This window comes from Dendrobates tinctorius, unplaced genomic scaffold (genome assembly GCF_039654945.1).
Source record: "Dendrobates tinctorius isolate UK_male_01 unplaced genomic scaffold, ASM3965494v1 ptg000384l, whole genome shotgun sequence".
Lineage (NCBI taxonomy): Eukaryota > Metazoa > Chordata > Amphibia > Anura > Dendrobatidae > Dendrobates > Dendrobates tinctorius.
In genome coordinates, this window is record NW_027362050.1 from 1,400,010 (window position 1) to 1,414,228 (window position 14,219).

Sequence of the window (14,219 nt, forward strand, 5' to 3'; positions counted from 1 at the left end):
GGGGCAGTGTATAGAGAGAAGAGGAGGGGGCCTAGGACTGAGCCCTGCGGGACCCCGATAGTAAGGGGACAAGGAGAGAAGAGGAGCCAGCAAAAGAAACAGTGAAGGATCAGTCAGAGAGGTAGGAGGAGAACCAGGAGAGGGCTGTGTCCTTGAGGCCTATAGAGCGGAGCATAGTGAGGAGGAGCTGGTGATCCAGTGTCAAATGCGGCAGAGAGATCAAACTGGATCAGCATCATGTTGACACCAATAAAGTTACTTGCCAGGGCCGTATGTTGGTAGTTTGGAGCACCAGACCTTTGGCGTTAGCGCACAACCTAGAAAATAGTTTTCAGAATGGAAAAAAAACACACCAGAGGAACTTGACAGATCTCGTTATAGGTCAGTGAAATTTATTGGAGACTTGTTCTCCATCCTGAAAATGCTGTTGTGAACCATTGGTAATAAAATTGATCTGCTTTGCTTCAGCCAATAAGCAGCAATCATGCACATTCTACAGTGCTCCTCTTGGTCAGTACTGACAGCTACCATAGAGAATGTGGAAGGTTCAGGAGGAAGGTGGCAACGAATGGGGAAGTAAACAAAGAGAAAACAACAAAGAGAAAATAGAGAAAAGCCCTTTACATAAAACAGAACTGCAGGTCTATGAAGCTTCTCCCGCAGTAATCTCACATAGACTGGTGCAAATAAACATTGTCAGGATGGCCGAGCGGTCTAAGGCGCTGCGTTCAGGTCGCAGTCTCCTCTGGAGGCGTGGGTTCGAATCCCACTTCTGACAGTATTATTTTTGTTTGTTGATTTCCTTTAGTTTTACACGTGATTAATATAACTTCGCAACGGTTATTATATTTACGACCTGCTTCAACGCTCCGATGTCCAGAGGGGAAGCTACACTGTACAGCGCCATGTGACGTCATTTCCTGTGCGCCCGGTATTGGCGGGAGTCTGTACTCTGGTTGTGGTTGTCCACAGACATGTCATCCGGGCACTCGGCACCGTTGGCCCGGCTGGAGGCGAGTGCACTGCCCTCTGCCCCCCGGGAGCCCCTGCACCTCTTACCGTGTCAGGTACAGAGGCAGGGGGCTGCTAATGTCAGCGAGTTCTTCACCCCCGCTGTGAGAGACACGCCTGGAGGTGAGGACAGAACTGTGCAGACATCGGAGAGCAGAGCAGTACAGGCCTGATTTATATCAGACGTGTTTCTTTGTTTCCTGCTTCCCTCCTGTACTGCATGTTTTCTACTGCAGCCATTGTCACAGTGTGACGTCACAGGCGTGTGTGTGTGACGCCACAGGCGTGTGTGTGTGACGTCACAGGCGTGTGTGTGTGACGTCACAGGCGTGTGTGTGTGACGTCACAGGCGTGTGTGTGGTCACCGGTGCGGGGCTCGTGTGTGTGTGTGTGTGTGTGTGTGTGTGTGTGTGTGGTCACCGGTGCCGGGTTCGTGTGTGGGGTCACCGATGCGGGACTTGTGTGTGTGTGTGGGGTCACCGATGCGGGACTTGTGTGTGTGTGTGTGTGTGTGGGGTCACCGGTGCGGGGCTCGTGTGTGTGTGTGGTCACCGGTGCGGGGCTCGTGTGTGTGTGTGTGTGTGTGTGTGTGGTCACCGGTGCGGGGCTCGTGTGTGTGTGTGTGTGTGGTCACCGGTGCGGGGCTCGTGTGTGTGTGTGTGTGTGTGTGTGTGTGGTCACCGGTGCGGGGCTCGTGTGTGTGTGTGTGTGTGTGTGGTCACCGGTGCGGGGCTCGTGTGTGTGTGTGTGTGTGTGTGGGGTCACCGGTGCCAGGCTCGTGTGTGTGTGTGTGGGGTCACCGGTGCCGGGCTCGTGTGTGTGTGTGTGGGGTCACCGGTGCGGGGCTCGTGTGTGTGTGTGTGTGTGTGGTCACCGGTGCGGGGCTCGTGTGTGTGTGTGTGTGTGGGGTCACCGGTGCCAGGCTCGTGTGTGTGTGTGTGTGTGGGGTCACCGGTGCCGGGCTCGTGTGTGTGTGTGTGTGTGGGGTCACCGGTGCCGGGCTCGTGTGTGTGTGTGTGTGTGTGTGTGTGTGTGTGGGGGGGGGGGGTCACCGGTGCCGGGCTCGTGTGTGTGTGTGGTCACCGGTGCGGGGCTCGTGTGTGTGTGTGGGGTCACCGGTGCGGGGCTTGTGTGTGTGTGTGTGGGGTCACCGGTGCGGGGCTCGTGTGTGTGTGTGGGGTCACCGGTGCGGGGCTCGTGTGTGTGTGTGGGGTCACCGGTGCGGGGCTCGTGTGTGTGTGTGGGGTCACCGGTGCGGGGCTCGTGTGTGTGTGTGTGTGGTCACCGGTGCGGGGCTCGTGTGTGTGTGTGTGTGTGGGGTCACCGGTGCGGGGCTCGTGTGTGTGTGTGTGTGGTCACCGGTGCGGGGCTCGTGTGTGTGTGTGTGTGTGGTCACCGGTGCCGGGCTCGTGTGTGTGTGTGTGGGGTCACCGGTGCCGGGCTCGTGTGTGTGTGTGGGGTCACCGGTGCCGGGCTCGTGTGTGTGTGTGTGGGGTCACCGGTGCCGGGCTCGTGTGTGTGTGGGGTCACCGGTGCCGGGCTCGTGTGTGTGTGTATGTGTGTGTGTGTGTGTGTGGGGGGGGGGGTCACCGGTGCCGGGCTCGTGTGTGTGTGTGTGTGTGGTCACCGGTGCGGGGCTCGTGTGTGTGTGTGTGGGGTCACCGGTGCGGGGCTCGTGTGTGTGTGTGGGGTCACCGGTGCGGGGCTCGTGTGTGTGTGTGGGGTCACCGGTGCGGGGCTCGTGTGTGTGTGGGGTCACCGGTGCGGGGCTCGTGTGTGTGTGTGTGTGTGTGTGTGTGTGTGTGTGCGCGGTCACAGGTGCGGGGCTCGTGTGTGTGTGTGTGTGTGTGTGTGTGTGGTCATCGGTGCGGGACTCCTCGTGTGTGTGTGTGTGTGGGGTCACCGGTGCGGGGCTCGTGTGTGTGTGGTCACCGGTGCGGGACTCCTCGTGTGTGTGGTCACCGGTGCGGGACTCCTCGTGTGTGTGGTCACCGGTGCGGGACTCCTCGTGTGTGTGTGGTCACCGGTGCGGGACTCCTCGTGTGTGTGTGGTCACCGGTGCGGGACTCGTGTGTGTGTGTGTGTGGTTGGTCACTGGTGCGGGGCTCGTGTGTGTGCGTGGTCTCCGGTGCGGGGCTTGTGTGTGTGTGGTCATTGGTGCTGGTCTCGTGTGTGTGTGTGTGTGTGTGTGTGTGTGTGTGTGTGTGTGTGGGGTCATTGGTGCTGGTCTCGTGTGTGTGTGTGTGTGGTCATTGGTGCTGGTCTCGTGTGTGTGTGTGTGGTCATTGGTGCTGGTCTCGTGTGTGTGTGTGTGTGTGTGTGTGTGTGTGGTCACCGGTGCTGGTCTTGTGTGTGTGTGTGTGTCTGTGTGTGTGGTCAGCGGTGCGGGGTTCGTGTGTGTTTGTGTGGTCACTGGTGCGGGGCTCGTGTGTGTTTGTGTGGTCACTGGTGCTGGTCTCGTGTGTGTGTGTGTGTGCGTGGTCTCCGGTGCGGGGCTTGTGTGTGTGGTCATTGGTGCTGGTCTCGTGTGTGTGTGTGTGTGTGTGTGTGTGGTCATTGGTGCTGGTCTCGTGTGTGTGTGTGTGTGTGTGGTCATTGGTGCTGGTCTCGTGTGTGTGTGGTCATTGGTGCTGGTCTCGTGTGTGTGTGTGTGTGTGTGTGTGTGGTCACCGGTGCTGGTCTCGTGTGTGTGTGTGTGTGTGTGTGTGTGGTCAGCGGTGCGGGGTTCGTGTGTGTTTGTGTGGTCACCGGTGCGGGGCTTGTGTGTGTTTGTGTGGTCACTGGTGCTGGTCTCGTGTGTGTGTGTGTGTGTGTGGTCACCGGTGCGGGGCTCGTGTGTGTTTGTGTGGTCACTGGTGCTGGTCTCGTGTGTGTGTGTGTGTGGTCACCGGTGCGGGGCTCGTGTGTGTTTGTGTGGTCACTGGTGCTGGTCTCGTGTGTGTGTGTGTGTGGTCACCGGTGCGGGGCTCGTGTGTGTTTGTGTGGTCACTGGTGCTGGTCTCGTGTGTGTGTGTGTGTGTGTGTGTGGTCACTGGTGCAAGGGCTCCACAAGTGTTTAACCCATCTTCTTCATTGACTTCAGTCATAAGAATCCTCCCCGGAGGATGCATTTCTCACCAATCCACAGGGACGATGACATCTTACCTATCAGTGGGGTCTGACCTCTTTTTTTTTTTTTTTTTGCATCTGTTTCAGGCCTTATTTACACATCAGTATTTGTAAGACAAAGCTGGAGTAACACATAGCGACTTACCAGCGATACCGACACTGATATCAAGGTGCCAGGATCGCTGGTAAGTCGCTATGTGATCGCTGGTGAGCTGTCAAACAGACAGCTTCACCAGCGATCTGCACAGCGATGCCGAGTGCCCGGCATCGCACGCCATTGCTGTAAAAAATAGAATTAAAATAAAAAATATTGTTATTCTCACCTTCCGACGTCCCACGCAGCCATCCTCTGTCCACGCTTCGGTCCCAGTGATCCTTTGCAAGAATGACCGCGAGACGTCGCGGGAGCGCGAAGTCTCGCGGTCATTCGTGCAAAGGATCACTGGGGCCGGAGCGTGGAGAGAGGCGGGATGGCTGCGCGGGACGTCGGAAGGTGAGAATAACTATATTTTTTATTTTGATTCTATTTTTTTACAGCTGATCGCTGGTCTCCCGCCTGTCACACACAGCGATGCGTGCTGGCCAGCGGGAGACCAGCGACCAAAAATATGTCCAGAGGTTTCTTGCAGCGATCAGCGATACCGGCAGGGGGGCCGCTCGCTGATCGCTGTCACACACAGCGATCTCGCTGGTGAGATCGCTGTTACGTCACAATAGTTGTGACTCAGCAGCGATCTCGCTAGCGAGATTGCTATGTGTGACTCCCGATTAACAATAGTGGAGGGGATGAGGTTAATCCTGCGATGCCTATTCAGATGATGGATGGAGCCAATGGAGGATCAGATAAAATGGAGTTTGTCAGCGCATTTCGAAGTATCTACACCTTCTTCCTCAGGAAATCCACAAGGTTGTATATATACTTCAGCAATAGAGAACAAACATAAAACATAACTTTTAATAGTGTATGTAATAAAAGCTACCAAATGATAAAGTGAAGATTTATTACATACACTATTAAAAGTTATGTTTTATGTTTGTTCTCTATTGCTGATCTCCTGCCTCTTATCGTGAAAAACTGTGGGTTTGTATTCCACTAAGTGCTGTTTTTCTTCTGTATATTTACTTCCAAACATGTCGACCAACTGCATGTTATCAAAGGCTACTTTCACATTAGCGTTTTTAGCGCTGTGCTTCGTGCGCAATAGAAACACATGCAAAAAACGCATCATGCATTTTGTATGTGTTTGCGTTTTTTAGGCGCAAGTGTTTTATCCAGTTTCAAGCCATGTTAACTCTTAAAACGCATGCGTGCGCATGTCCATGCGCACGCCTGTGCTCCCATAGACTGTAATGCGTTATTTTGTCACATTCCGTGGGCAAGTGTGCGCATGTGGTTTTTTTGGCGCCGTTGGATGGACCCAAAAATGCAACAGGATGTGTCTGGCACGCCTGGGCGCACAACTTAAAAAAATGCATGCGCATGAAAATGCATATGAACGCGTGCAAACACTAGACCATGCGCCCCCCATGTTAAGCATAGGTGCGCATGGACGCGCACGATGCGCTGTGCAAAAAATCGCTAATGTGAAACCAGCCAAAGTCTCTCTTGGCTCCATCCATCATCGGAATAGGCATCGCAGGATTAACCCCATCTCCTCCCACCACACATTGCCTTATGCGTCCGTGTGGGTCTGCGGCAGCTTTTTCTAAGTGATTCCTGAGCCCGGTAAGCAGTTCCCTCACGCACCCATCGTATCTTTTAATCGGTTAAGACCCTATTGTTTATTGTCTTCTTGATTCCTGATTTTGACTTAAAAATACTGCTACAAAATACTGATGTGCGAAGTGGCCTTATGGATGCATCGGCCCGACGTAGGGCTCATTCACACCCCAGTTTTTCTAGTATGAGTCTATAAGCAGGGGTGGGCAAATAATTTTCCAGAGGGGCCACATCAGAGACTGTCACTGTTGTGGAGGGCCGTACCCATAAATTTAATTCTGCCTAATATTAACATAGAATATAAAATAATTAATATGTTCTTTTAATATTTAGTAAACTTAAGTATGATAACACTACCCAATATACCGTATAAGGAGTCCACACACAGCCCCCTATAAACATTATCAATCCACAGTCACCCTTTATACAGTATGGGCCCACACACTGCCCCTATATACAGTATGACCCCACATTGCTCCTATATACAGTATAAGTCCACACACCGTCACCCTTTATACAGTGTGAGCCTCCATATATATTCTCTATATACAAAGTATGAGCCCACACACGGCCTCCCTATATACAGTATGAGTCCCCACATTGCCCCTATATACAGTATAAATCCACAGTCACCCTTTATATGGTATGAATCCCCATACATATAGCTTCTCTATATATACAGTATGAGCCTACACACTGGCTCCTTTATACAGTATAAGCAACACAGAGCCCCCCTATATACAGTATACAGTATGAGCGACACACAGCCCCCCCTGTATACAGTATGAGCGACACACAGCCCCCCCTGTATACAGTATGAGCGACACACAGCCCCCCCTGTATACAGTATGAGCGACACACAGCCCCCCCTGTATACAGTATGAGCGACACACAGCCCCCCCTGTATACAGTATGAGCGACACACAGCCCCCCCTGTATACAGTATGAGCGACACACAGCCCCCCCTGTATACAGTATGAGCGACACACAGCCCCCCCTGTATACAGTATGAGCGACACACAGCCCCCCCTGTATACAGTATGAGCGACACACAGCCCCCCCTGTATACAGTATGAGCGACACACAGCCCCCCCTGTATACAGTATGAGCGACACACAGCCCCCCCTGTATACAGTATGAGCGACACACAGCCCCCCTGTATACAGTATGAGCGACACACAGCCCCCCCTGTATACAGTATGAGCGACACACAGCCCCCCCTGTATACAGTATGAGCGACACACAGCCCCCCCTGTATACAGTGTGAGCGACACACAGCCCCCCCTGTATACAGTGTGAGCGACACACAGCCCCCCCTGTATACAGTGTGAGCGACACACAGCCCCCCCTGTATACAGTGTGAGCGACACACAGCCCCCCCTGTATGCAGTGTGAGCGACACACAGCCCCCCCTGTATGCAGTGTGAGCGACACACAGCCCCCCCTGTATGCAGTGTGAGCGACACACAGCCCCCCCTGTATGCAGTGTGAGCGACACACAGCCCCCCCCCCGTATGCAGTGTGAGCGACACGCGGACCCCCCCGTATGCAGTGTGAGCGACACGCGGACCCCCCCGTATGCAGTGTGAGCGACACGCGGACCCCCCCGTATGCAGTGTGAGCGACACGCGGCCCCCCCCCCCGTATGCAGTGTGAGCGACACGCGGCCCCCCCCCGTATGCAGTGTGAGCGACACGCGGCCCCCCCGTATGCAGTGTGAGCGACACGCGTTCCCCCCGTATGCAGTGTGAGCGACACGCGGCTCCCCCGTATGCAGTATGAGCGACACGCGGCCCCCCCGTATGCAGTATGAGAGACACGCGGCCCTCCCCTGTATACAGTATGAGCGATATGTCAGGGTTTTTTTTTCCCTTTGCCCCAGTGGTCTTCACAAAAGTACGGAAACTTGCCTGATATTAATCCAAGTGTCAGATCAAACTGGCCAATTTAAGTCTATGGATCCATGATAAAAATCATTGAGGATGCCATTCATGTGCTGATACTTTTTCACAGACTGATTGATGGGAGAAATTTTATTTTATTTTTTTTGTTCATCCCAGACTTTTGATGGTAAAAACTGGCACTGTCCAAACTCCGATAACACTCTGATCAAAAACACTGATGAAACTCAGCCTGATTTTTGCGTACAATAAAAATAGCTGATGTCTGAATGAGCCCTAGGGCTGGATTGACACTAGCATAGTCCATGGTGCACGTGTGGAGCACAATGTTCTGACTGACTGCCAGTCTCCTGACCTGATTTTACAGTTTCATTGGTGTTTCCTTTGTGGTCTGCATTTCAGGCGGCTTAAATTTTGCCTTTTGTGTTTTTCATATAGCACAAAGCTATAAGAATGTTTGTTCACACTGGCATCGGGTGTTACAGGGCCTCTACACATGGGAATGGTGCAGCAGAATACAAAGTAATGAAAACCTGCCCATGTGAATAGCGCCTTGAGGAAAAACCACTATATACAGTCATGGCCAAAAGTTTAGAGAATGACACAAATATTAATTTTTACAAAGTCTACTGCTTCATTTTTTCTAATGGCAATTTGCATATACTCCAGAATGTTATAAAGAGTGATCAGCTTAACAGCAATTACTTGCAAAGTCAATATTTGCCTAGAAAATTAACTTTATCCCCCAAAACACATTTCAACATCATTGCAGCCCTGCCTTAAAAGGACCAGTTAACATCGTTTCAGTGATTGCTCCATTAACACAGGTGTGGGTGTTGATGAGGACAGGGCTGGAGCTCAATCTGTCATGATTAAGTAAGAATGACACCACTGGACACTTTAAAAGGAGGCTGGTGCTTGGCATCATTGTTTCTCTTCTGTTAACCATGGTTATCTCTAAAGAAACACATGCAGTCATCATTGCACTGCACAAAAATGGCCTAACATGGAAGAGTATCGCAGCTAGAAAGATTGCACCTCAGTCAACAATCTATCGCATCATCAAGAACTTCAAGGAGAGAGATTCCCTTGTTGCCAAAAAGGCTCCAGGGCGCCCAAGAAAGACCAGCAAGCGCCAGGACCGTCTCTTAAAAGTGTTTCAGCTGCGGGATCGGGCTACCAGCAGTGCAGAGCTTGCTCAGGAATGGCAGCAGGCAGGTGTGAGTGCATCTGCACGCACTGTGAGGCGGAGACTCTTGGAACAAGGCCTGGTCTCAAGGAGGGCAGCAAAGAAGCCACTTCTCTCCAGAAAAAACATCATGGACAAACTAATATTCTGCAAGAGGTACAGGGAGTGGACTGCTGAGGACTGGGGTAAAGTCATTTTCTCTGATGAATCCCCTTTTCGATTGTTTGGGACATCTGGAAGAGCTGGTGAGCGCTACCACCAGTCTTGTCTCATGCCAACTGTCAAGCATCCTGAAACCATTCATGTGTGGGGTTGCTTCTCAGCCAAGGGAATGGTCTCTCTCTGTCTTGCCTAAAAACACAGCCATGAATAAAGAATGGTACCAGAATGTCCTCCAAGAGCAACTTCTCCCAACCGTCCAAGAGCAGTTTGGCGATCAACAATGCCTTTTTCAACATGATGGAGCACCTTGCCATAAAGCAAAGGTGATAACTAAATGGCTCAGGGAACAAAACATAGAGATTTTGGGACCATGGCCTGGAAACTCCCCAGATCTTAATCCCATTGAGAACTTGTGGTCAATCATCAAGAGACGGGTGGACAAACAAAAACCTTCAAATTCAGACAAAATAAAAGCATTGATTTTGCAAGAATGGACTGCTATCAGTCAGGATTTGATCCAGAAGTTGATTGAGAGCATGCCAGGGAGAATTGCTGAGGTCCTGAAGAAGAAGGGTCAACACTGCAATTATTGACTTGCTGCATTAACTCATTCTAACTGTCAATATAACCTTTTGTTACTCATAATATGATTGCAATTATATTTCTGTATGTGATAAAAAAAATCTGACTAACACACATAAAAACCAGAGGGCAGCAGATCATGTGAAAATATATTTGTGTCATTCTCTAAACTTTTGGCCATGATGACTGTAGTATGTTCAAAGACAATACGTAAAATACATAGTATGTACTGTACAATGCCACAAGTAAAAAGTATACGAGATGATTGGCTCACGTGTCCAGGTCTGAACTCTGTATCTAACAGGAAAAGAAGTGTCCTTCCGAGGTAGGCTGCTCCGAGGGCAAGAAGTCACCGTACCTGCTGGATACATGGGCATTGTCCTGAAGGAAGATCATAAACCGTGCTCCGAGGAAGAGGTAGGATTCGGTTTATCCATTTGTACAAGAGTAAAAATACAAAGATCCGGATTATTACAGGGGTTATACAGGACTATCCAGCCTAAGAACTAACAGGCAGATCTCTGTCGGCACAGAGGACACAGGTCGCTCCTGCCGGCAATTCACTGTCTGACGTCCCATTGCCAAAAGTAGCGGCTTCTCTTTCGCTCTGCCCTGTTCATAGGGCGCGATTGCCGATGTCGTACTAATGAACATCCGGTTTCCCACTGCCAATCAGCATCATGCCATCAGTTACGCCTCGTAGACAGAGCAGCGCAGAAGAGGAACTTCTCTGGTGATGTGGAGCAGCTGAATTGCCGGCAGTAGCGGTCGGTAACCTACCCGAGTCAGCTTCAGGTAGAACAGGCAGGGAGTTGCATTTTCTAGCAAATACCTGCCTGCTAGTTTTTGCACCCATAGTAAAATATAAAAATAATTGTCCAGGACTGTCTTTTAATCCTTTTTTTTAAAAAAAAAAAAAAGTGACACTATTTTTCCTAGGAAAGGACTGGATGTCGTCCGTATAACCTGTACACACTAGTGATGAGCGAGTATATTCGTTTCTCGGGTGTCCTCCGAGTATTTTGGCGTGCTCAGAGATTTAGTTTTCGTCGTCTCAGCTGCATGATTTGTGGCTGCTGGACAGCTTGAATACATGTGAGGAATGCCTGTTTGTTAGGGAATCCCCACATGTATTCAGGCTGTCTAGCAGCCACAAATCATGCAGATGAGACAACGAAACCTAAATCTCCGAGCACGCCAAAATACTCGGAGGAGACCCGAGCAACAATGCAACTCGCCCATCACTAGTACACACTCAATGTGGGGTTGATATTCATCCATGATGTGTGCTCACTGTTATTCATCCCCTCTCCACCATTACACTTTGCCATCTTGAAGCCGAAGTTAAAAATCAAGGTTATTCCATGGCTCAGCACTGAGGGAGAGAGTCCAGAATCCCCCATATCTATTACAATCACTTCGCCTTTAATCTAGGCTATAGACGCCTCCCAACTACTGTATCGTGTATTTACCAATTTTGGTATTTGTATTCTGACCTGATATGAAATTTATGATTCTGGAATTCATCAGGTTTTTTTTTTTTTTTTTTTTTTTTATATTTCATTTCCAGGATCGTTGTTTAAGTGTCAGATCCACCTTTCAATCATTCACACAGTGGAACTTGGAGACCCCACCTTCTGCAGACGACGTGTTGGTAATGTCACTGGCATGGCCGAAAATAGCTTCTGCGGTAAGAACTCCAAAAACTTGTCCAAATAACCACATGCAGCTACAAGATGTGTCACCGCCCCCCACCAGCCATGAGTGTCGCTGCCCCCACCCGCCATGCAATCCACAGTGGAACTGCAGGTTGTTTTTGACAACACATTCATCCCACAGAAACACCATTTTGTGCACATCGAAGGAAAAGAATTAACCCCGTTTCCAAACTCCTTTGTAGCAGGAAGCTCATATATATATTTTTTACTTCTAAGAAAAAAAATGACCCTTTTCTATTAGTAGATAATCAGCAAATGTGCGTTCCAATTATCCACCCTTGTAAATGTGCCGGCAGTCGATTGACGAATGAGCAAGACACTCCGTCGTGTGATTGGTTTTTGTCTGCAAAAAAAAAGATAATTAGCGGTTGCGCATCACCCCACGTAAATGGGATGTACAGCCAGTGACAGGATGGTGTATGGGGACAGAATGATCGTTCTGTCCCCCATCACTGTCCGTGGAAATCCAGGCACGTCCTGCGGATCCCTCCTCATTCACATGTATGAAATGGACTCAGTGTTGAATAACTCTGTTGCTTGTGAATATACCGTTCAGCTTGTCTATCTATGCTGACAGCTATAAAATAATCTGATGCATTATATTTTTTAGATTCATGCCCCAGTTGAATAGAAACTGAATGTTGTCTTCGGTAGAAGAAAACCAGGTTATACTATATTGTTAAAGCTCTGCAGTATTACTTTTCCATATTTTTGCATCATAGCCTCTGTATATAACACGCTCTGTTACTTGTGATGGATATACTTGTCATGTTTCTGTCTGCAAGTTTTAATAAAAAAAATAAAATTTATCAAATTGGATTGTTTTTTTCTGAACCGTATATGTGGGGAGTGCAGCTATTACACAGCAACATGGAGGTTGTACATGGTGCCAGTGTACAGTTGACAAATATATGGCTGGATGATAAATCCTAATACTCAATGTAATCCTTTGCGTGAACGTACTTATTGCAGCTTGTGGCCATTTTTGGGTGCATTTGTCTCTTGCTCTCTTGATTTGGAAATCTTTGCACAACTCGCTACACGATGCAATGGACCACGTTTACTAAGCTTGTGACTACGGATAGCCATTCTTCCCGGAACTGAAGGAGATCACCGCCCACCCTGAGAGACCTCCCAGGTGGGGGCGACACGTCATGCTGAGGAAAATCTGTTAGAGCCTGATTTGGTTGGCCGGCATTGAGTAGGTCTTGAGCGCCAGGTCGGGGTTGGTTTAAAGGAGGGTCTTTTTTCATTTGCTGGCGCACCGGAAATTTTTCCTGTCGGGGGTTACTCGGTGGTAGAAACCTCTGAAAGGAGCGAAAGGGAACATTATGACAGGGCGTACGTTGGGGTAAAGATGTACTCTTTCCTCCCGTGGCGTTGGAGATAATCTTGTCCATTTCTTCTCTAAAGACCCGAGATCCGTGGAAGGGAAGACCTGTGAGGGACTTGTTTGAGGCGGAGTCCGCGTTCCAGGTCTTCAGCCAAAGCACCCTGCAGATAGTGATGATGTTGCCGGCTGCTATGGCTGAACAGGCGACTGTATCGAGACTCACAGACAAGAGGTATTTTCCCATGTGGTCTATCTGTTCTGCTAGGTCCGCCAACTTGCCTGCAGGGGCATCAGAGACGATACACTGGCAGAGTTGCTTCGCCCAGGTGGAGACTGCTTTGGCCACCCAAGTAGCCGCGAAGGACGGGCAGAGGGAGGAACCTGCAGCCTCAAAGGTGTGACTTAGCCAGGGATTCAATGTGTCCTTTGGAGGGTTCCTTTAAGGAGGAACAGTCAGACAGAGGGAGTATGGTTTTTGTGGCCAGCTGGGAGACCGGAAGGTCCACGGAGGGAGAAACTGCCCACTTGTTAAGTAGGTCAGTTGCAGAAGGACACAGGACACTCATGCTTGTTCTTCTCTGGAAACGCTTGTCTGGGTGCTGCCATCCCACTGCGAAGATCCTGTTGAACTCATCGTGGTTGGCAAAGGCACGGAGAGGACGCTTCGTTTTCCTGAAAGACACAGTCTGTTCAGAGGGAGAAAATTCACAGTCTTTAACATTAAGATTCTCATTAACAGCGACAATCAAACTATCCACCATGTCACGTAGTTTGGGGACCTGTGCTGAGCCCAGATCCGAAACTGACTCAGAACGTGGGTCTGACTCAAGCGCCTTTGGAGCGTCAGATGATGGAGATAGGGAGAGAGCTGGAGGGTGGAGACGGAGATGATGAGCTGGACGGTGAGGTAATGTGGACGCGCTTTTTGGAACTTCTGAACTTCCTGCTTTGAGAAACCCTTTTGGGTTTGTGAGGGGTTAACAGCCGATGCATCCGAGGGGGGGGTGGTTGTTACCCGCTGGCAGGGGCAGGATTAGGAAGCCATTCCAAAACTGAGACCAAGGTATGAGATACCTTGGTTAGGTCAGCTATGGACTGAGATAGAGAGGTCACCCACTCAGGAGGGGGCGCACTCTCATTGCGAGCAGTGGGGGGGCTCCTGGGAAGACATGTTAGAAGGTCTGCAATTATGGCAGAGAGATGAGGTCTGACCAGGGGGTAACTTCTTGTTACAGGAGGAACATGCGAAATGTACTACGATGGGAGTGAGCATCGCTAGAGTAAAGGGCCTTTCTCATATAGCGATATCGCTAAAACGTCACCGATTTTGTGACGCAACAGCGATCGCGCTAGCGATCTCGCTTTGTGTGACACGTACGTACCTGCAAAAAGCCACACCCCCCCTTGCTGGATATCGCTGATCGTGCTCGAATGTCCCGGGCCATTTTTTCGTCGTTGGCTTCCCGCTGGCCGGCATGCATCGCTGTGTTCGGCG

At 50.3% G+C, this 14,219-nt stretch overlaps 1 protein-coding gene and 1 non-coding gene across 2 annotated transcripts; both read left to right on the forward strand.

Annotated features, from left to right (window-relative positions):
• Window positions 1–695: 695 nt before the first annotated feature.
• Window positions 696–778, forward strand: TRNAL-CAG (transfer RNA leucine (anticodon CAG)). Its single transcript has one exon. It is a non-coding gene; the product is annotated as a tRNA-Leu (tRNA).
• A 92-nt stretch (window positions 779–870) lies between these two features.
• LOC141076039 (ribonuclease H2 subunit C-like) lies at window positions 871–12,205 on the forward strand. Its single transcript, XM_073563298.1, has 4 exons — window positions 871–1,134; window positions 9,978–10,090; window positions 11,244–11,363; window positions 12,002–12,205. The coding sequence occupies exons 1-4, from the start codon at window positions 975–977 to the stop codon at window positions 12,020–12,022; spliced, it is 414 nt and encodes a 137-aa protein (XP_073419399.1). The 5' UTR covers window positions 871–974; the 3' UTR covers window positions 12,023–12,205.
• Window positions 12,206–14,219: the final 2,014 nt, after the last annotated feature.

Excerpts from the sequence above, each read along its gene's own strand:
- LOC141076039 (XM_073563298.1), top strand. The coding sequence starts at position 975 with ATGTCATCCGGGCACTCGGCACCGTTGGCCCGGCTGGAGGCGAGTGCA. Across the intron at positions 1,135-9,977 it reads TGTGAGAGACACGCCTGGAG|GAAAAGAAGTGTCCTTCCGA; the intron begins GTGAGGACAGAA and ends TGTATCTAACAG. Across the intron at positions 11,364-12,001 it reads GGCCGAAAATAGCTTCTGCG|ATTCATGCCCCAGTTGAATA; the intron begins GTAAGAACTCCA and ends TATATTTTTTAG.